The sequence below is a fragment of the Mastigoproctus giganteus genome, chromosome 12, assembly GCF_048544385.1.
Source record: "Mastigoproctus giganteus isolate SK-2022 chromosome 12, ASM4854438v1, whole genome shotgun sequence".
Classification (NCBI taxonomy): Eukaryota; Metazoa; Arthropoda; class Arachnida; order Uropygi; family Thelyphonidae; genus Mastigoproctus; species Mastigoproctus giganteus.
Window position 1 is genome coordinate 139,609,451 of NC_143586.1, and position 24,655 is coordinate 139,634,105.

General features: G+C 37.1%; 1 protein-coding gene across 1 annotated transcript in view; it reads left to right on the forward strand.

The window, feature by feature from the left end:
- The first annotated feature begins 3,099 nt into the window (after positions 1 to 3,099).
- The window catches only part of LOC150077460 (uncharacterized), a 92,470-nt gene continuing 70,914 nt past the window's right edge, over positions 3,100 to 24,655 (forward strand). The window contains exon 1 of the mRNA XM_090385910.1: positions 3,100 to 3,759. Coding sequence (XP_090242036.1) covers positions 3,100 to 3,759 — 660 coding nt within the window. The remainder of the gene's footprint in view (positions 3,760 to 24,655) is intronic.

The following is a 24,655-nucleotide window of genomic DNA, read 5'->3' on the forward strand; positions in this document are numbered from 1 at the left end:
TAATGCGCCGGTGCACAAATCCCGAATCACTATGGAATGGTTCCAGGAACATGACAATTACTTTTCTTTGCTGCAGTGGCCAGCTCAATCTGCGGATCTCAATCCTATTGAACATCTTTGGGATGAGCTGGAAAAGGTTGTTCGTTGCAGGCCTACGCCTCCATCGAATCTCAAGGAACTGCGTGACACACTCATGTCTGCACGGTACTCCATTCCTGCACAACGCTTTCAGCATCTTGTTCAATCCATGCCTTGACGAATTCAGGCTGTTTTGAAGGCTAAAGGAAGCTCAACACGCTACTAGGTAGGTATAGCTAATAAAGTGGCAGCACAGTGTATACTTGAATTTCAGGAAAACATTTGATACTGCTACACATAAAAGAGTCTTATACAAATTGGAGAGGTGCGGCACTAAGGGTAAGTTACTGACATGAATAAAGGTACTGTTGAGTGGGAGAAGACAGAGAGTGGTTATTAATGAACACTGCTCTTCACGGACTAATGTTATTCCTAGAGACCTCTAGAGTTCAATGCTGAGCCCGTTGTTGTTTTCTATACTTATTAATGATATAAGGCCGCCGTAGCCTAGTGGTCAGGCGCGCGGGTGCATAAGTACACGTACCTTGAGTGACTGGGGTTCAAGCCCGTGACTGCTCAATACAGCGCTGTTTCTTGTATTCTGTCTATCTTGTAAACTCCTCTGACCGTTCGGTTGTCCCGGAGTATAAACAGATAATTGATTAATTAATTTATTTATTTATATTATTATTATTATTATTATCATCAATATGCCTTCATATTGATGAAGGCATATCAGGCGTAATGTCTACGTTTGCAAATTATACAAATGTTGCCAGGACAGCTAATGCCAGTAATCAGGATAAGCTACTGAAACAAGATCTAGAAAAATTAGGCAGATGGGCTGAGAAATGCCAGTTGAAGTTTAACAGCGACAAATGCAAGGTACTGCACATGGGTAGCAGTTGTCCCAGATTAATATACCAACTGTGTTGTTGTACACTCAGGGTAATGGAAAATGAAAATTGTGCAGTCAGATATAAAGTTCCCTGAGCAGTGTAGACACTGCTCAGAGAACTTCATAACTGTAGCTTAAGCTGCCAGTACAGCTCATGGGGTTTTGCCAATGATATACAGGAATTTTTCCAGCAGCGATAAAGAATTGATTATCTCATCATCAAGGCAATGGTTACGCCGCATCTTGAGTACTGGTACAGGTCCGGGGCCTCTTTTTTAGTAAGGATCATCTGGAACGGGTGCAGAGAACGGCAACGAAATTGGTGAGGGGAACAAAAGGCTGGTTTTACTAAGGAAGGCTTCAGTTCTGCAAATTGCAGGGTATTAACTATCTACAGATTGTGACATCATTTTGCCATGTATCCCTTGGTCGTTGTCAATTAAGAAAATCAAAAACAACAACAGTACCGATCCTTGGGGAACTGCACTTCTTATTTCGGCCCGATCTTAAGAGTAACCATTAATCACAATGCCCCCTACCCACTGGCCCCTATCCTGCACGACCCTGCGATCTATATAAGTATTGTTGTTGTGATTCCAAGGTGTTCCAGCTTATAGAGAAACCTCTCATGCGGTACCGAGTCAAATGCTTTGCTGAAATACAAGTGAACACTGTTGAAATTATTTCCTACATACAGATTCCTTCGGTCATCGATTCCCGTCGATGACTGGAAACATTTCAGAAGTCATTTTATTCGAGACTAACTACAGTACAGCCTAGAATGTTAGGTCCCTCGGAGTTATTCCAATTTTCTTAGCCCGCACAACATGAAAATCATCCCGTGAACACACACTCTCCTAATAAGCTTATGGTTATGAGCGCACACTCGGGGAGCCTTAATAACAAAATTATTATTATTATTTTAGCCATACAGTACAAAAAAAAAAAAAAAAAAACCACAGGCAAAGCTGTAGATAAATACAGGCATCATAAAAAAATATGTTTGCAGTTAAAAGAAATTTTCATATCTCAGTTACTTTTTCTCCTCTACTGACATGGAGATTAGTAATCTCCATGTCAGTAGAGGAGTTCGGTGAAATGATGCCCAATTGGATTGGTCTAGATCAGTGGTGTAGTTGGACCGGAACGACGTTCCGGTACTTTTTCCTAAATATCATAATAGAAAATCATTAAATTTATACACCTAATATTATGAAACAACGGAATAATCAAAGGGAAGGGAGAAATATCTATTTTACCCATTGCTACTAAAAATATATATTAATAGTAATCTTTAAAATTAATAGATTTCTTTAAAAATTTATTTAAAAGTAAAAATATAAATTTCGCAATGAAACTTGAACGTTTCTTACTAAAGTACAATGTGTTAGATAAAGAGATCCAACGAATGAGATATACTGTGATGCGTGCAAACGCTTCATTTTGATTCGCCATAAGCTGAACTAGAACTGGTTGTTCTATGAACCGCGAATCTGAAGTCTGATTCAGTTACTGTACAGTTGGTGTGGCGTTATCATTTAGTCTTCTGCAGAAAGAGTGTTCCGGTACTATTTTTTTTTTTTTTTAGCAATACACCTCTGGTCTGGATATATATATATATATATATATATATATAAGAAATATATATTTCTTATTTATATATATATATAAGAAAAAAATATATATATATTTTTTTTTCTTTTTTTTTTAATGAAATATCATACATAATACTTTAAAAAATCTCATTTTCTTCCGCGAGCTAATAACTGATATTGCGTAATCATCTACCGGAAAATCCAAGATGTGAACAGCACGTATTTTTCCGCTTTCGCAATATGTGACGTATATGCATTACTTTCTGCTTACAAAAGCCATAGCAGTAGGAACGCTGCTTAGCGTTGCCAGTTTTATTCCGTTGATGTTTGGATTGGAGTGACTTCGGGTATTTTACAGTGTGCGGTGTGTTTGTACAAACTGCTGTGAAAATAAATGCATATCATTCTCTCTTTGCAAGGGAAAGTGAAGCAGCTTAAAATGAACGTCAATAAACAGTTCTGAGCAATCAAGTGCTTTAAAAAGTCATGTATTTCGGTTATTTCAACTTCTTTATTGTGTTCTTAACAATGCTGTTTTCGAGCCTATCAGCTTTGGTAGCTAGAGATGAAGAAATATGTGACGTCTCCGTCTACAATACTGTGAAAGAAAATCTTTGTGAAAATCCCGAAGGCCTGAAAGGAAGCAATATCTCTCTATATGTTAACGTATGCGATGTACCAGTGCTTGAGTCCGTTTTAGATAATAAACCCCTACTTACTCTTAAACAAATTACAGAACTTCAAGGAGATCAAATATGGAATTTACAATTTACTTCAGTACTTGTTTCAAAATCTACGATCCTCAGTGATTCTTCAAACATCTATTACGACATCAGAGACATATTTATCAACAACAGCGTGATAACAAGCATTCCCGTATTTAGTTCGTACATAAAGAACTATTTACTTTACCTCTCTATCGAAAATACCGGAATTATGAATGTAACAAATGAACTGCAAAATTTTTCAAGTCTCGTTTACCTCTCTTTAAGGAATAACAGAATAGATTTCATTGACGAAAATGCATTTTTAGGATTTAAAATATTGACAGTTTTAAAACTGTCAAACAATAACATTAGAAGTTTAAATGCAAATATTTTCTCACCAATAGGTGACTTGTTTTCGCTGGAACTAGAAAATAATTCTCTAATAAAACTGGATGCAATTTTGGTCTTTTTAAACCCAAAAGTAAGTATTTATAGCAACTCCTTTCTTCTTATTTGTTTTAAGATTTTAAGAATTAAAATTACTTTTGTATGATACCAGATATATATGCATGGTTATTATCAATGAAAATAAAACCAAATTACTCTTTAGGAAAGTAACTCAATCGCGTAATTATCAACAACATACATATTTTGTGATTATTGATTCAGCTGTTAACTGTGCAATTAATATATGGTCAAGGGCTAACGTTGCAGAGAAAATCATGAATACCTTTTTACAAAGAATACCGAAATTAGTAATGGTACAGAATTTTCAATTCTGACTTTAGAAAATAGACACTATCGCAATTAGGATTTTACTTCCCACTCAAGAGGTAAAAAAACTAAATTCAATTTTAAAAATAAATTACTCTTTGATCAACTCAGACAGTTCTCTTTTGACCTTAGAACTTCAAGTTATCCCATTTTACAATATCCAAAGAGTTCTAAACAAATATGGCTAAAAGACACATTTAAGCACGAAGAACACCTTATCCACTTAAAGATTTGGAATTTAAAGACAGCTACTCAATAAGTAAATTGAAGCTCTTAATCAAAAATTTATATATTTATAATGAAACAACTGATTTATTTTCAGTGCATAATACTGAAAAAAGGCTTATCTTTCTCCCTTTATCCTTTCCTTTATTTTTCGGAAGTGGGGAAGTGAGATACTGTATTTGTAAAAGTTCATTTTCTGCCATGTTAAACTGTTAGTAAGGACATGTAGTGCTTAACAAGTTGTGTCTATAACCCATTATTTGAACTGCTAAATACTGCATTGTATTGTACTGCGTTATTTGTCTCTTAATAAAAAATGCCACAATATTTCGTTCACTTTTAATTAACAGAGTTAAAATAAAGAGATTTAGTTGGGCCAGGAAAGACTGCCTCCAAATCAAGGTCGCTAACAGTGCATTTTTACTCGTAAATTGTAGGCGATTTAATTGTAACTTTTCAATTTTACATTTGAAAATCCTGTTAAAAGGTGATGGCCCATAACGTAGGAGGCGTTTCAGTTTAATGAATTCAGGTTGCTATTTGGCTGCCGTAGCCGAGTAGTCAGCGAGAGGGTGCATAAGTACAGTACAGGTAGTTCTCGACTTTACGAGTTAATTCGTTCCTCTTCTTAACTGCTGTGGAAATAAATGCATATCATTCACTCTTTGCAAGGGAAACTGAAGCGGGCTCATAAAGCGGAAATTAAATCCCATAGACATAATATTAAAAACAGGGGTTCTCAACGTTCTCAATAATGAAATTAGTTAGCTAATTAGTTTATGTTTAAACAATGATTGATTTATGCAAAGAAATTAAAACGTAGCTTGTAAAATCAAGGGGTTCAAATATGGAATTCACAATTTACTTTAATAATTATAATAAAGTTTATAATTATATAAAGCAAATTATAATAATAAAGAAATTATTTATGACTTACAAATTTTAAAGAATGTTTATTCTTCATCATCGACTAAATGCACACTCATTGATCACTTATTACTGGCTCGGCACTCGTTGGTTTGTTGCACAAGGAGTCGTCTTCTTCAGAAATTCATCAAGAGGCGTTTGTTTCCAAGATAATCTTCTATTTTCTTTATAAATTTCAATAGGTGCATAAGCATTTTTTAACGGAACGCACAAATTGCAACTAACACGATTTGCGCGGAGTAACAAGTTTACGAAGCTTAAAAAAAAGGAATGAAGAGAACATTCTGAAAATTTATTTATGTTTTTTATACGATTGAAGATTTCAGTAAAGGGGACACATTTCACCATAATAACGCAAAAAAAAAAAAAAAAAAAAAAGACACAATTCCAGCTATCGGCATTTTCGTAAATGCAATAACATCGACTTTACTACCCGTTTATAATTTCTTGCAGTAACAGAAAAGCCCAATAAACCGGAAAGTGCAAATTGTTTTTATTGTTTTTGGTAGTGACCTCCAGAAATGTGCTTTAGAAAAATGTCACAAAGGCGTTCGAAATTGGTTCTTATAACAGAACATATGATAACGATGAAAGTGTAGTGCATTTTATTGATTTGAATTGGTAACTAATACACCCTATATATATATATATATATATATATGGTCGACTACCGTTTCGCGGACCCCCTGGAACTGGTCTATGAACCCCAGTTTGTGAAACGCTAGTCTACGCAATTCTACTTCATTCATAGCTACGTGTTTTACTTAGATCAGTGGTCGTCAACAGTTTTTTATAGTGGGTCAGTTTTTGTCAATTTGATCCTGGGGTTTCAACTGATGGGTCAGTATTCAAATTCAAACAAATTTTTATCTGCACATTTAACAATCCTTATATTATGATATTATAGAATTTGTATGAATTACATACATATGTGCACTGGTAATAATTTTATATCAACAAAAATAAAAAGCACAGATTTTTTTATTTTTGTAAAAAAAAAGTAGTAACTTTCTCAAGTGAGTCAACAAAGTGTTCTCGCGAGTCAGAGGTTGGTGACCACGATTTAGGATAATTGTCATACCAATTGTCATACCTAAATTTTACGACACACGTTTAACATTTGATAAAAAGATGAAAAAACATCTCTATAGAAATATATTAGAGGGGAACAGGTATCCTGTGTGTTATCAGACACTCAGCCTAAAACACTGATGGATCCAATATCTCTCTATTACAGAAGATTTAGGAGAAGTCCGGTTGGCCTGCCTCCCTAAAATCCACTCATGCACACCTTCTCGATGGTAAGCCCTGTTACGTCACTTAGGTGGCAACGAACGTGTAGAGTGGTTCTCTTCAAGATGCCTGGTCAGCATGAAGAGGAAAAGACCAACCCCTCCAGCAATATGAAAGCACGACGAAACAAATGGCCCTCAGTCCCCAGCAGCTTTCACTCTCCCTCTTACGGCAGCGAGAGGATTAGAGTGGAAGCAGAGGGTGCTAAGAATCTCTGGGTACGACCAGGCTGCCATGCACGGAAACTGAACTTGGCCTGTTATAACGTAAGAACCCTCATCGGTGAAGACAGGATATTAGAGCTGGAAAAGGAATTAGAAAATGTGAATTGGAATATCATCGGTTTGGCTGAAACAAGAAGAAGAAATGAATCACTTATAAGTCTATCAAGTGGAAATCTGCTGTACACCAATGGAAACAGTGAAAGGAGTGAAGGTGGAATTGGGTTTCTGGTCCATAAAGATTTTAAAAACAACATTTTGGAATTCAAAAGTACATCACCAAGAGTGTCAAGACTAATACTAAAGATTTCTAAGAGATACAAGCTAAAGATTATAATGATTTATGCACCAACATCGAGCCATGATGATGAAGAGGTTGAAGAAATGTACACTGAAATTGAGAGTCTTCTAGATGAGCAGAAAACCCACTACACTATTATTATGGGAGACTTCAATGCTAAGGTTGGAAAAAGACAAAACAGCACAGAAAGGGGAACTATAGGAAATTTTGGAATTGGTGAAAGAAATGAAAGAGGCGAAAGACTTGTGGAATTTGCAGAATCTCAAGGACTGTCAGTAATGAACACTTTTTTCAAGAAAAGGGTGAACAGAAAGTGGACATGGAAGAGTCCAAATGGATTAACTACTAATGAAATCGACTTCATCCTCACTAATAGAAGATATATTGTGAATGATGTCACCGTCCTAAATAAGGTAAATGTTGGAAGTGATCACAGAATGGTAAGATGTACACTTGATATAGATGTAGGAAAGGAAAGGAAAAAACTGACTCGAGTAAATAATACAAAGGTCTTTGAGATAACAGAAGAGGAGAAAAAGCAGTATGTACTGGAACTTAAGAACAAGTATGAGCTTCTGCAGACTGCTGAGGACCAAGATATCGACGAGGAATATTACAACTTTTTGAAAGTGATAAAGCCCAAGAAACCTATATGGAAAAAGAAATCCAAAGAAGAAAAAATTAGTCAAGAAACACTTGTCATGATGAACCGAAGACGACAAATGAAAAGCAAGAAAAACACTGACAGGGAGAAAATTGAGTATACTGAGTTATGCAAAGCCATTAGAAAGAGACTCAGAGAGGACATAAGAAGATTTAACACAAGAAAAGTAGAACAAGCATTAAGGGAAAACAAAGGATTTAAATCAGCAGCCATGAGCAGTAATACAGAAAGACAAATGATACCGAAACTGAAGAATAGCGATGGTGTACTTATAAACAGCAGAGAAGGCATAATTCAAATAGCAGAAGACTACTATAGAGAATTATACAAGGAGCAGGGGAATGATGCCAGCAGTGGGGAAGATGGATTGCAAAGTAGCAACACATACGACATACCCAATATTCTTCCTGATGAGGTAGAACATGCATTGAAGAAAATGAAGAATCAGAAAGCCCCGGGGGAAGATGAAGTTACTGTAGAGTTGTTAAAATTGGGAGGAAGAGACATAACACAAAAACTGGCAAGGCTCTTCACAAAGTGCATTAGAAAAGGTGTGACGCCTAAGCAGTGGAATAATGCAATCATAGTTTTGCTGCATAAGAAAGGAGATAAATCAGAAATTGGAAATTATAGACCAATTAGCTTGTTATCCCACATCTACAAGTTGTTCACAAGGGTCATTACTAACAGATTAGAAAGAATACTGGATGAGAATCAACCGAAAGAGCAAGCTGGCTTTAGGACAGGATTCTCAACTATGGATCACCTTCATGTAATATCACAGCTAATGGAGAAAGCAAATGAATATAAAACACCATTATGCCTGGCATTTGTGGATTATGAAAAGGCATTTGACTCCATACAGCATAAGGCAATGTTTCGGGCACTGGAAAGACAAGGCATTGATACCCCATATATTATGATTTTGAAGAAAATATACGAGAGTGCTACCTCCTTTATTAGACTAGACAAAGACAGTAGGAAATTTAAAATTGAGAAAGGAGTTCGACAAGGAGACACAATATCTCCTAAGCTGTTTACTGCTGCCCTTGACGAAGCTTTCAGAAGATTAGACTGGTCGCAGAAAGGAGTCAATGTGAACGGAGAGTACCTAAACCATTTGCGATTTGCAGATGACATTGTGGTCATAAGCCATGATCCCAAAGAATTAGAGGAAAATCTTAATCAGTTATGCACAGCTAGTAAGGATTTTGGACTAAAGATGAATATGGCTAAAACAAAAGTAATGATGAACAAGTATGCCACAGAAAGAGACATAATGATTGAAGGAGCAGTAATTGAAAAGGTGGAGTCATATACTTATCTGGGACAAGTTATTAGCTGTAATAATGATAAATGGCTGGAAGTCAAGAGAAGAATAAATTTTGGATGGATAGCATTCAGGAAATATAGTCACATACTGAAGAGCAATATCCCAGTTTGTCTGAAACGTAAAATAATGGACCAATGTATACTCCCCACCATGACTTATGGAAGTGAAACTTGGGCACTCACCAAAAGAATGGAAGAGAAGCTGAGAACCACACAGCGAAGAATGGAACGAATCATATTGGGAATAAGACTGTTAGATAAGAAGAGAAACACATGGATTAGGCAACAAACTCAAGTAAAGGACATTCTTATCAAAACTAAAGAACTAAAATGGTCTTGGGCAGGACACATAGCTCGAAGACATGATGACAGATGGACTAAGAAAATAACAGAATGGTATCCAAGAGGAGCTAGAAGAAAACCTGGAAGACAAAGGCGGAGATGGATAGATGAAATTCATGAGTTTGTGGGTAGTAAATGGATGTCCAGTGCTCAAAACAGAAGCAACTGGAAAGTTGCTGGAGAGGCCTTCATCCTGCAGTGGATTGAAAATGGCTGATGATGATGATGATGATGATAGAAATATATATTTAAATATGTCTATAAAGCGCCCTATTACTTCAAATTATTAAATATTATTCCGTATTATTTAATGTTTTGTCATATGACCTATAATATCTAGAGTTCTGAGCCCAATCCGAGACAAATTATTTATTGGCAATCTTGGGCGATCGACTTGATCCAAAGTTTAGGATCCACTTTTTCAACTTTTTATACAACGCAATCCCTTTAATGAAAGGTAGGTTTGGATTGACCGTAAAGCACAACAATCAAATACAATTTCTATACAATTTAAATTATGCCACAGAAATGAAGTGACAATTGCATGGATTTAGATATTCTGCTTACAGATGGTGATGAGAAAGTCATTTGTGTCATCGATTTAAAAGAAGAATTAAAATATTGGCGAAGCCACTTCGAAAGCAGTTGTTCTTAACCGAAAATCTTATAATTATGTGCTCAAACACATGGACGGTATCCCTGGCAAGCCTTCTCGTAGCTCTGAGAACATGTAACGTTGCCAAGTATCAGCGGCCAGCGCAGAAAGGATCTTTTTCAAAGATGATGTTAATCGAAACTTCTCTCCGTTCCAGGATGATACAAGATCGGTTGGATGGGGTGGCAAACATATCATTTGAACATGCCGCATCCACGGATAATTTCATCCATGAAATGGCCCTTGGTGACAGAAAGTTAATTGTTGAAACCGAAAATTTAACGAATATATAATAATTACTGCTCCTTGTTTATAAAATTTTGATTAAATTATATTTTTTATTTTAAGACTTTATTAAAAAGAACTGAATGAAATTCACAACAAAATTATAATAAAAAAATTATGCTTTTTATATTTCAACTGAAAAACTTTTTTCAGCTTATATGAACGGAACGAGATGCGATGCGAGGGAAAAAGCAAAGTTGGTTCAGAGCGCTACTTTCTACTTTCGTTATGGGAAATTCGTGTTGAACCAACTGTAGCTATTTTGAGGAGGTAGGAATAATTACGACATTGTTTAATTGGATTTCAGAAAGCATTCGACTCACTTTCCGCATGAGCGATTGCTGTAGAACCACGTTGAAAGCATAGGAATATAGGAATTATAAGAAAAATACTTTGATCGATAGCGGGGTAGCTGCAGGGTAGGAAGCAGACGGTTGTGATTAATGGTTGGATTAGATTCAGATTGGATTAAAATAAAAAGTGCGAATTCCTCAAGAGTCCGTGCTTGGACCAGTGTTGTTTTTGATTTTCTTAAAATGACATTGACGAAGGGGTACAGGGCATAATGTCAAAATTTGCTGATGCTGTCAAGATCGGTAGGGCAGTCAAGGAGCGCCAAGCAACGCTTCTTCAAGACAACTGAGATAGACTTCAGGAATAGTCAGGAAATAAGTTTTAAAAGACAGTGATTAAATAAACGCACATACGAGCTTTGTCTCGAAAGTTTAACCAATCAAATATATTTTGGACAATCCTAGATATGAAGACCCAATAACCTTATTGTTCTCGTCCAATAAGACAGAAACAATAAGGTTATTTGGTGTCCCACTAAGCTATTCAAAGGGTCGTTTCGAACATTTTTTTTTAGGTTCTCATCAAGGAAATGATAGGCGAAATAGAAAAACCAAATAAACATTCCTGCACATTCTTATAAATACCATAGGCGCAACAATTTCAATTCCGGGTAAACTACATACTAGAATAATATAGCGGGGGAAGAAACGAACAAGACATAACTAAAGAAATTTGCATACCAAACACCTTAACTGAGACCAAAGAAATTTGCATATCAAATAAAACAAAGCAAAATCCATTGATTAGATAACTGAACTTACTTTAGTTATATTGTGTCTTATTCGAATGAACTTTATTAAGTAGCTGTTTCCGGACATTCTCAACACTCGATAATTTGGTCTAAGAAGCGACTTATCACCTCGTAGAATTTATTTCCGTCATTCCGTACTACAACAATTATGCCCCATCGCATCAATCCAAGTAACATATGAAATTTGTTGTCTTGTTAGGACTTGGGCTTTTCTACCAAATCAAAGGCAATACGATATCGACAATGAAATTTCGAGATTTTCGTGCAGGGTGAAAACACCCACACATAACGTATTTAAATGAATTTGGTTTACTTGAAAGTAAACGATAAAATTAGGTTGCAGGCCAACGGTGATGAACAAACATTGGGCAGCATGAACATTCTTGCCAAACATGTCACTTCATTTACAAAGCTGATGATAAAAATAGGGGTTAGATTTTCATGTAAGGAATAAAACATCGTTCTTGTTTTATTCTGCTGGAATATTTTTATGATTAAATTCATATAATGTTTAATAACATTAAGAAACAATAAAAAAATAAAATGATAAAATGCACGGTGTCTGCGCCTTGAAGTTTTTTAAAAGTTTCATGCTGACCTTAAAAAAGGTGGCTCTAAACATTAATCAGTAGTTTCTGCTCTATACTGAATCCGAAAATAATGCAAGCAGTTCAAACATTCCCAAACAGAATATCAAAAAACTTCGCCTTGTGTCTGTGTGCTTCTTTCTAACGAGATTTCCTGAACTGTGCCCTTGTTTTTTCACCGAAACTAACTTGTTTGGCACCTTAGGAAAGTTGTTAAAGGGAACGGAACCGTTCGAGAGTCTCCCAGCAGATTCGTAGTCTTGCCCCTGGTCGGCGTGTGTTACCGTTGTTGTGTCAGGCGGATCAGCAACTTAACCATAAAAATTTGTAATCTGCATATGTGTGCCATTATATGTGTATTCATGGATCGATTGATATGTTGTGCAGTATGAAAAAACCGGAATAACTCGGGGGAGCTTTAATCCCTGTCTGAGATCAGCTAACAACAGCCTAGCTGATCATTAACAGAGTTAATACACTATTAACTCTGTGATCATCGAAAGGTATTATTGAAGAGATCTTTGCCAATTCCTCCAATCATCGACCGGGAATCGAACCCAGATCGCTCCAAACGAATGACAAATAGCAAAACAACTATACTATCACGGAATGTGTGTGTGTGTGTGTGTGTGTGTGTGTGTGTGTGTGTGTGTGTGTGTGTGTGTGTGTGTGTGTGTGTGTGTGTGTGTGTGTGTGTGTGTGTGTGTGTACAAAATATATATTCTTACTATTTCACGTTAGCACTGCTCTTCAAAGACGTTATATAAATCTCAGAGGTGTACGTTGGGAATAAGAGAAACCATAATATAAAACTAATCTTAACCAAAACAAAAAATATAAACTAAAACTTACAAAAGAAAAACCATACGGCATAATTATCGCATGCCTACCCTTCTCAACAAGTATACTGTGTAGCGGAGGAGGTTTGGTGATGGGAGATATTACAGATTCTCAACAGCTTCAATGCGCTCTCAATAAATTCTCTCTGTGGCTATCTCTGAATGGCTTGTCTGCTAAGCCCTCGAAGTGAAAAGTAAACTCTTTCTCATCCTGCAGATCTCCACAACTAATAAATACGGAATACACTATTAACTCTGTGATCATCGAAAGGTGTGACCAAGTTAACGACTTGGGGATTCCTTTCTCCAGCAGTGCTAAATTCGATGCCCATGCCCTTAAAATCACCAGCAAAGCATTCAAAACACTGGGATTCATCAAACGGAACACCTACAAGTTCAAAAACTACAGATATGCCGTTATCTTTTATAAAACTATTGTTCTGCCAATCCTTGAATTCAGTTCACACATCTGGAATCCTCACACAAAGACTTTAACTAACAAAATTGAAGCAGTCCAAAAAAATTTTGTCCGTTACCTTACGTTTAGTAATCCTCTATTCTATCACTCAGTGTATTATGAATCGCTGTGTGATTACTTTCATCTGAGGCCTCTATGCACTAAAAGGGTTACTGCTGACATCACCCTTCTACCCAAAGTAATCACTGTTACTTATGAAGCTTCTGATATCATTAGTAAAATCAACTTCAATGATCCTTATAGACAAGTCAGGAATCTTATATTGTTTCGCCTTGACTCTGCAACCACGGACTTTATGAAGTTCAGTCCACTAAAAAAAAAAAAAATCAGCAAATGACTCTCTCATTGACTTCTTTGACAGCTCCCAACCACTGATGAACTCCATCCACAAGTTTGCCTCTTCTCTTAAACTGCAAAGTGACTAGCTCACATCTAATTATTGTAGTTTATTATTATTTGTTTTATTATTTTTCTATTCTCTAACAAATTAATTATTATTTGTTTCACCAGTAACTTAACTTAAAGCATACCTGTTTTGTACATATGATTTCAATGTTTGAATCTATATCAATGTTTATCTTCCTATTCGATTTCATATTATTGTTATCAACTCTGTTCATTGTTCTGCTCTCAGATACACTGTTAATGGTTACCTGTTGTGTATCTTGTTATTAATAAAAAAAAATATATTCCTACCCATTAAATTATTCAAAAATATGTTATACTTATACATTATCTGTAAACAGAACAATTATTATGCTGTTATCCTTCTCTTTCCTCACACGACAAATGGGGCGCCTCCGTAGCCAGGAGCAGCAGTGCGTAGCACACGCTTCTTGATTAGACCGGGGTTCGAGTCCGTGACCACCAAACACGGAGGATGCGGAAAGGTCAGGGAATAACCACCGCATATCCCCAGAGCAATATGGCCTTAGTTGCTAATGCTCCTAAAAAAAACCAAATAACAAACAAAAAATAACAATAATGACAGATGGAACTCCCTACTTCCCCTCCAAAACATGAGGGTTGATTGTCTCGCTCTGGTTGTTATCAACTCCAAAACATAAAGGTTTCATCCACACTTTTTGAACTCCCCACCAGAATTTGACTCCACTTTTCTTATTAACAGTTATATATTTTGCATTAATGTAATATAGAAATATAATTTTTAAATGTTCGCAAGGACGCAAATTAATGTAAAATTTGATTAGTTTTGGAATTAAAGGTTCTTCTAAGCTGACTGACAAGTGTTATTTTGTAAATCACTTATATACCGTGATTTAAAGGCACATTGCCTGGCACACTTAGAGAAACAATGGTAAAACAAAGGAAACATCGCACTAACTCTAATTAAAATTTAGCATTAGCATTAGTAGAAGCATATTGTAAGATGTAAAATCTTACAAATTTAAAATAAAAATAATTGTTTTGCTAGAAGTAATGTTAGAATTTGAAAAATGCTAGATTTAGTGATGGGACAGTTTAAGCGTGAGAATTAACTATAGTAGCAAAAGGGTAAACAAGTAATTCAAGTAATACCAGAGAGCAAACAGGGACAGCAGGACTAAGTAAAGGGGTGTCATTTGAGAACGGGTGTGAAGGGGGTTGCTTAAGGAAGAATAGGACGTGAAACGGGATTATACAAAGCGCCTCCTTTGATCTGACACCGTTAGAACCAAAACAGGAAGTGAGTGGATGCCCAGTGTTCGCTTCAAAATAAAACCGGCGTCAGGCTGACTGATATTTGAGTTTTCTGATACTTTTAGAGAGAAAGGTGTGAAAGAAAATGAGTGTTTGTGGAGGTTGCCGGTGGACATGAAAGGGTCATGCTGCCTGAGAAAAAAATAAGCAAGTTCGAGAAAAGGGTTGATTTGCGCGCTAGGGAGACAGCTTGGGAGAATTGTGTTGACAAATGGAAAGGAACGTAAATTTAAACGGAGGGCGAGGATTGGTTGGAATCCTTGGGGGAGGTGTGCTAAACTTGAAGGGAAGTGTAAAGTTCGGGAACAAAAAAGAGTTTGCACGATAAAGCAGGGGAAAAAGAGTGGAGTCTATCGCAAATGTAAGGGAGAAAGAGTTGAGGTGAAATATAATGACGAGATAGAGTCGAAGAAGAGAATCGAAGCGAGTTTATCGAAAATGTAAGGGTGTGAGAAAAAGGGATGAACGTGTAAGGGGTAGTTAAAGGGAGTTCGTTAAACAGTAAGAATGAAAGAAAAAGATTTACATAGATGACTAAGTTCACCGAGGAAGGCGATAATATCCTAGAAATAGCCCTGGAAACAGAAAGTAGCAGCCCTGGGAGCAGAAAGCAGCAGTCTTGAAAAGCAGAGTAACACCCCGGAAACAGAAAGTAGTAGTCTTGAAAGGCAGAGTAGCAGCCCTGGAAACAGAAGGTAGTAGTCTTGAAAAGCAGAGTAGCAGCCCTGGATGCAGTAAGAAATAGTTTTGGATGGCGGAAGATAGCAGCCCTGAATGAGAAAGAAGTAGAAAGCCCTTACGAAAACATCCCGCCAGAATATAGAAGTAAGTGCCAAGTTATAATAAGCACACTAATGATTATTAGAAGGACTATAGGGAGATAATAAGAAAATTAAAGAGGAAGGTCATATGATTAATATACCCTAAGATATATATGTATATGTAGATGAGTTGAGTATTGTTATTAGAACGTAGTAATGAACAGAGAAATAGACGGAGATAGTCAAATTAAATATGAATGAACGGATGTAAAGTAGCTATATCAGATGGGTTAAATCAAAGAGAAAATTAAGGTGAATACTAGCATAGATGATCCAAATGTATTATGGCGACTAAGACAGAAAAGGTTTTGTGTTCAGTGCAGGTATAAAACAGATAATTGGGATAAATACTAGCACATCATGTGGTTCCAATTGTATTATAGTAACAAAGCCAGAGAAAAGGTTTCGTGTTTAGCGAGCTATAAATTAAATTGTATAAGAATGTCGAATAAGGAATTGAGCGTGATCCCTAAATGGTTATACATCAGAGAAAAAACTATAATAATGGAGATTCATGGAAAGTGTTAAGTATCCTTGTTCTAACTAAATGATATATATGAATATCAATTAATATAACGGAACAGTTCATTTAATGTATCATATATGTTGTGTTATCTTACCATATAATGTGCATAATTATCTTTAACTTCATTTCATGTATATATATATATATATATGTAATAAAGAATTGTATATAGCCTTTAATGAAGTTGCAACTAGTCAATTTGAATACACAAGCCTAGTCCGAAGGAGGAATTTTACTTAATACAACAATTCTCAAGAATCTGACAGGAAAGAATAAATATGCATACGAACCCGATTCTTCTGTGAGGTACACGAGTCAGAATGCGGAGTAAGGAAACGAGAATAAAGTAAAGGTTTAAACAGAATATAGGCATTCATACAGGTAAAAAAATCCTCCCACCACAATATGATGCAAGAGAGCAAGCTTATATAGCATCACCAAAAAAAAAAAAAAAAAACCCTTCTCATTTCACCCATCCATTCACTCTAAATGTTTGTCTAGTTCTGCCTTGAACTTACAGCAGACTCTCGATTTACCGGGATCGGTTTAACCGGGACACTTCAAGACTCCAAATAAAAAAATAAAAAATAAACAAGAAATCATAAAATTCAAGTAATAACTAGAATAGGTATAAACAGATGTTTTGCAAGTCGTAAATAAGCGACAAACAGGGCGTTATAAAGTCGTCATTGGGAGATTATTATTTTGCACCCCCCCCCCACTGTCCCCACTACTAAAAAAAACAAAAACTTGAAATTATTCAAAAGTTTGAAAACGTTGCATCCGTTAAATCGCTAATGAACCATTATAAATAACCCCAGGGGCTCACATCTGGTGAGTATGAGCTTGGCACACCCAGGGTCCTGAGCTGGATATCATCATTCTTCTTTTCTTGGTGATTCTCTCTCTCTCTCTCTCTCTCGGGGTAATTAAGATTTTTTTTTTTTTTTTTTTTTTGAATAAGCCTCAGGCTTCCTTGCACCATATGGCTAATAATAAATAATAATATCGGTGACCAAACCATACGCAACAGCGTAAACAAATAAAAGGGAAGCCATTCGATTTAAAATCGACGTCGAAAAAAATAAAGGGAAGCTCGTATTGAACACGCGAGTAGTGCGTGGTAAGTTTTTTATCTACCGCCATATTTTTTACGTAGGTTGCTGAACATTTTTGGTTATACTGTACCGTAGTAAGTCCGCGACTTACGTAACTTCGAACTTACGTTAATTTTTTTCATTCAATTTTTTTTTCTTTTTTAGGATTGTAAAATTTAAAACAGAATAATAATAGTAATAAGCAATCAATAAAGACGATCATGGCACGTACAAATTGCACAAGTGAGATATGGAGTCACAAGCTTAAAAATAGGAATGAAGAAAAGATTTTTAAAATTTATTTAGGTTTTTTTTTATATGGCTGAAGATTTTAGTGAAGGGAAACACACATTTCACCATAATAACGTAAAATTCCACAGAATTCCAGCTATCGATATTATCGCAAATGCAATACGATCGAGTTTACTACCTTTATAACGAACCGTAGTACAGTAGAAAAGCCCAATAACCCGGAATATGCAAACTGTTTTTATTGTTTTATGGTAGTGACCTCCAAAAGGTGTTTTAGTAAAATGTGAGCTCGCGTGGGGTGATAATAGTAAGTTTTCGTTAAAATTTCATTTTGACGAAAATGAAATTTTCGTCAAAATGAAATTTTATGTAATTTTATTACATAAAATTTCATTTTGACCGTTATCATGGCGCCGACTAAGAGAATAAGTGACAGCGGTACTAGTAAATCTACCAAGAAAAGGAAAGCGATCAATTTGCATCAGAAAATTAAAATAATAAGAATGTGTGAAAATTGTCAATCATTAACAAGTTCGCGCGAAATTTAGTTTTGTCAGTGTCAAAAGTGAACACAATAATAAAGGAAAAAGACAGAACACGAGAAGCGAGAAGCGGTGAAGGGATCGGCACCAATGAAACCAACTATGATAACCAAGGCTACGAAATACATATCAATTTTTACAATTTCTTCCTTTAATGCTTTCTTTTCGTATGTGTCACTCCAACAACTTCACCGCTGTCCCCAGATAAAGATTTTAATTGAACTAATTAAAAATATATAACTATTTTTCTTCATTCTTCTGAGGATAATATGTGGTTTTTGTAATTTTGGCATATCGCGGATATAGGAGCAATATTTTTTTAGTCATTCCCTAGTTACGTAAAACTCAACTTACGTAAGAAGTCCTAGAACGTATGTCGTGGACTTACTGTATTTTTGGATTAACCGGGAAATCGATTATCCGCTATTTTTATTTTACCATCTATCCCGGAAAATCGAGAGTTTACTGTATTTAAGTTGTTGACCTCCACTACAACAGATGGAAGTTTGTTCCAACTGTCAACCACCAGCTGGCTAAAGGAAAATTTCAGCACATCTATTCTACAATTGTCTTTCCTCAATGTAAATTTATGTTCCCTCAGGTGAGTAATCTGAGCAAGAAGAATCCCATCAGCACTGAGCTTGCTGAAACCATTCAAAGCCTTATACACCTCACTTAGATAACCTCGCTATTGTTATTATTTGGTTTTTAGGAGCATTAGCAACTAAGGCCATATTGCTCTGGGGATATGCGGTGGTCATTTCTTGACCTTTCCGCATCCTTTGTATTTGGTTGTCACGGGCTCGAACCCCGGTTTAATCAAGAAGCGTGTGCTACGCACTGCTGCTCCTGCCCACCTGGCTACGGAGGCGCAGATCACCTCGCAGATGCCTCGTCTCCAGAAGCTGCAATTTGCAGAACTTAAGCCTTTCTTGGTAACAGAACCCTTTGTTCCACTCACCAATCTCGTTGCCCTTCTCTGTACTCGTTCCAGCAGCTCTACATCTTTCCTAAAATGAAGCCTCCAGACCTGTATACAGTACTCAAGGTGTGGCCTACCCACTGCCTTATACAGGGGGACAATCACCTGCTTATCCATGATAGCAAAATTCCTGTATATCATTGACAAGACACCATGAACTACACTTGCAGCCTGTCTGCACTGCTCAGAAAACTTCATATCTGACTGCACAATTACCCCAGGTCCTTTTCATTCTCCACTACCCTGAGTGTAGTACCATCCAGTTGATACATTACTCTGGGATTACTACTACCCATATGCAGTACTTTATATTTGTCAATGTTAAACTTCAGTTACCACCTCTCAGCCCATCTGCTCAACTTAACCAGCTGCAGTAGCGTACTATCATTACTGTCATTAACAACCCTTCCACCTTTCGTATCGTCTGAAAAATTAGACATTAAGCCTGATATACCTCCATCAATATCATTGATAATAACAGAAAACAACAATGTGCCTAACGCCTAACCCTGGGGGTCTCCACTATTAACATTAGTCCACGAAGAGCAGTGTCTATTGATTACCATTCTCTGTCTTCTCCCACTCAACCATTCTTTTATCCATTGTAGCAACTGGCTCATAATGCCATACTGCTCCAATTTGTACAGCAGTCTTCGATGTGCCACAGTATTAAAAGCTTCCATAAAATCCAAGTACAGTATATGATATCAAAATTATTTTTTGAATCCATTTCCTTTGTGACCACATCATAGTATCCAATCAAATCAGTCAGACAAGACTTTCCCTTAACAAACCCATGCTCTCTGAACTATAACTGCAGTCTTGTCTAGATGAAGCTGCCTTGCTTCCTAGTAGTAATCGATGTAAAACCGAATGTCGGTATGGTAGGTTCGCCGCTCAGAGGGTGGGGGAGAAATCGGTTTATATTTTCTGGCAGGTGTTTTTATTTTTTCTCAATAGATGGCATTAGTTGTAATTTCAGAATTTAATTTTAAATTTATTTTTGCCTCTTGAGTCTGGGGCACAAACCGGGGTTATTATGATTGGTGAGCGTTAATCTTACCTCGCGACTGTGCGGGTTCCCCCGTTAGATTTGGGTTAGATGTAGTCTTTGAATGGATCGATTGTGACGTCATAGTGAATATTTTTGGCGTTAATTATGTTTTTTGTGGCAATGCATTGTGGGTGTTAATTGGGAAGGTGCATTTCGGGGATGTTTATGTTGTGGGGGTTGGGGCGGCGCCCACCCGCCCGCCCGTCGGGGGCGGCGGCGGGATTGTTAATTTTGATAGCCTGGAAGGTTTCTTTTAATTGATCCAGTTAGCGTCTTGTTCTTGGAAGGTTTAAGGCGCGTTAGCAACTTAGGCCGAATTGAGCCGTATATAATATGTCTGTAAATTGCATGTGTTCTGTTGTCGATTTGCTGTTTGCTGGAAGATAAACCCGAGTTCTCGGGAGGAAAAAACCATGCTATCCTTACTGACTAAGACTGACTAACCCAGCCCTGTTGTGAAATATACCCATAACAATTTCTCGTGTTATTTATGGGATTCTAACTCAGGTATTTTCCACCTAGTGTAGGAAGGACGGTGATTATACTAACTGTTCTACCCATGAGGGCCCAGTTGACATCTATTTGGAGGCTCACATCTGGTGAGTATGGGCTTGGCACACCCAGGGTCCTGAGCTGGATATCGTCATTCTTCTTTTTCTTGATGATTCCCTTCTACTTCTCTCTCTCGGGGTAATTCAGAAATTTTTTTTTGCCTGGTGCAGCATAAGCCTTGCACCATATGGCTGCTAATAATAATAATAATAATAATAATACTATTAAGGGATTTCTTATTAATAAAATTATGTAATAGTAATTAAAATAATATAAATTATTATTACTATTACTTATTATACAAGTAATATTAATAATAAGCAAATGAGTAATAAAACAGCTTTTATAATTAGAGAATAATTAAATTACTCTAATACTTCAATTACAGAATACGTTCTGTTTCAATAAAGCTAGGATGTCCATGTAAAACGACTTATAATCTAGTCTCTCTCTCTCTCTCTCTCTCTCTCTCTCTCTCTCTCTCTCTCTCCACGCACGTCTTAAACTAATTTCACTTATTTTTAAATATACGAAAAATATATGCATCCACCTTCCAACCCAATGAAATTCAACCAAGAATACGTTTATTGTGCTCAAATATTCTCACGATGAACCTTGCTGTAACTTTAAATTTTTTTTAGAAAATCTGCAAAAGTACCGATAACAATTGTCGACACTGCACTAACAAATCAACCTCCGATAAATTCAATTACCCAAGAGCCCACCGTTAAGAAATAGTAGTCATTCCCACACATTCAAAAATTACAAAACTCATGATTTTTAGTCCTCGACTTTTTACAATTGTATAAACACTGTAACGTGACTGTCAACGAATCCTGGAATCCTGGCTACAAATCAATTAAGCAGTACACATAATCTGCCGTGGATTTCCCACTTACATACGCACAGTGAAAACAAATCACTTATCATTTATCATTATGCCCCACTGAAACTTGGGGCTGTCTTAGCTATTGGCCTCATACTTCTGTCTTTCCCCCCAGTATTCAGCCCTCCTCTCTATCTTCACGCTAGCGAAGCCTCACACACCTAAATTTAAATACATCCAAAATATCTTCGCCCAAGTCCCAGCCTATCAACTCAAGCGACATCAACCCCCACGATTGAAGCTAGTATGTATGCGTATGTATATGCACGTTGTGTGTATATATGTACGCACACACACACACACACACACACATATATATATTATTTTTTATTTTTTTTTTAGGTCCTAGCCACTGAAATCTCAGGAAATTAGGTGGCAGGACCTGCCAGAGTGAAAACTAAAACTACTAGGTTCCTGGTTTGCCTCCACGGGGCGAAAGTGGGGCAACGTTGGGGCTCAGCAGGGGGTTCAGCGGCTAAACGACCAGATGAACAACTGTACACAATATTACACATATACAATATCCATACACTTTAAATCTCTGGCATTTCCAGCGAACTGGTACACCCACAATGAAAACTACGCGGAGATGGAGGAACCCCCTGGTGCCGTCTGACACTAAATACACCTTACACCTTATCATTATTTGTACCATGACTGTGCAGCGCCCCTCAAAATTTCACGCCCGTGTACATAGCACCGTCGTGATAGTTGGCCACAGACGCGCCGGTGTATCTCTACATCTCCCAGCTTGCAGGAGTTTTTATGTACGACACTTCGTCTCGGATGTGTTGAGATTGATCCAATACTAAAATGATATCCAGACAACTGCGATTCTATGTTCAAAAATAGCGTGTTGATGGGAGAGACCAACGGAGGCCGAAAAGACTGGCGTACGGGAACAGAATGTCTACCGCCAGTCAAATAGCAAATCAGTACAACCGTGGTAACCAAAGAGGTATTTCAGAAGGTACAACTCATCACCCTGTTAAGAATGGGGTTTGCAGCCGACGACAGAACCGGGTACTACTCATAACAGCCTAAAACAAGAAAGTTACAAAAACGTTGATTTTTAATCCTCAACTTTATACAGTCGTATAAAAACTAACAATACGGTGTCTGTCTTACTACATAGTAAATCCTTGCTACAAATTACAATTACGCAGTACACATAAGAGGTCGCGCGACCATCACTTAACATAAACATACCGAAACCAAATCAATCGTCATTATCTGGAACACTGACACTGGAGGATTGGAAAAACGTTGCGTGGTGACGAATTCCAGTTGCATTTGTGTCACGCTAATGAAAAGACTAGCATATAGCGAAAACAGAATGAATCTGTACGCGCCTGTTTGTTTTTATTTTATTTAATTATGGCTGTACGCCAATTGTTGTACCATCCCTGCCCAGCTCGACAATTTTAATCGTTCAGCCACGTACATTTATTTACTTATTATTTTTTTTTCTTTAAAATAAATGCCTACTGAAGTTCTGGGCGGACACAAACCGCAAGTCTGAATGCAATTTTCTGAAAATTCCAAATTCTAGGATGTGTAAAGCGGTAAGTTAGTTGAGTTAGTTGAGACGACACAAAATTTACATATAAATAACAAATTTTAATGAGCCCCATATAAAAAAAAATACGTATATACACTGCCCTACCATTAATATCGAGACACCTCTCCATGGATGAGGAAACAGATCCTATGCATACAACACAGCACAGAACCTGCTACGAGGGGTTTCCGAAATGCAAGGTAACATGTGGACATGTGTTTTTGTAAAGGGCGGCTCCTAGAACGTCAGTTCAACTCCGCCTTGTATCTCTGTGAAGAAGAGTATCACTACAAATGGGCCAGATATGTGTGTGACGGAGGTTTGTGTGTTCTGTTGTTGTGTATGGCCGCTTGGTTACCCAGAAGCATCAATCACCTGGAGAGATGATTTTGAAATAAATAAATAAAAACAAAAAGAAATAAACGTATATATATATTTTTTTCTCTCTTAATAATGGTGAAAGAGAATAAGATAAAACGCGGTAGACAGATATACCCGTTAATAACGTTCAAAAAGACCGCCAGGTGCAGTGTTGCGGTACTGTCGCCTCACAGCAGATTCCAGTTGCAAAATGGCGAATACCGTGCGAGTGTGGTCTAAAACAGGTGTTCCTGAAGTTATTCGCTTTTTGCAAGCAAAAGGGTCTTCACCGTGAACTAGTTGCTGTGTATGGCGAAAACGTTATGACAAAGAAGCAGGTGTGTTTTTGGTGCAATGAATTTAAAGCGAGCCGTGTTGATATTGAAGATCGACATCGGGTGGAGAGGCCTTCATCGAGCAAGACAGAAAACAACATTAAGGGTATCGTTCTTGAAAACAGGCGAGTGAAACTGCGTGAAATTGCACAAATAATGAAAGTGAGTAAGTCGACTGTTCACGAAATGAAATTTTTCACGATGTCCTTGGCTTTCGAAAGGTGTGCTGCCGCTAGGTGAACCGACAATTGTCAGAGGAGGACAAAGCAAAACGCATGGAGAACCTGTTGCGATACAGCGACGAAGGAGAGGATTTTCTCGCTCGCACAGTCACAGCAGACGAAACGTGGGTTCATCATTTTTCCCCATGAGAGAGCAAACAAGACTCCATGACCTGGAAACATCCACAATCTCCTGTGCGCAAAAAATTCAAAACTGTTCCCAGTGACCGAAAAGTCATGGCCACAGTGTTCTGAGATCGCCTAGGCGTTCTGTTGGTGGATTTCTTGCCGAAAGGAGGAACTGTAAGAACTATTCTTACACTTATTTTTTAGAATTTATAGATTATCAAATTTTAATAAATAACTAAGTTAAAAACAGTGAAGCACTCAGCAGAATTGTTTGTGCTGTTTACTCTTCGAAAGTGAGAGATTAGTGTAGCAGCAGGAGGGACGCTGACC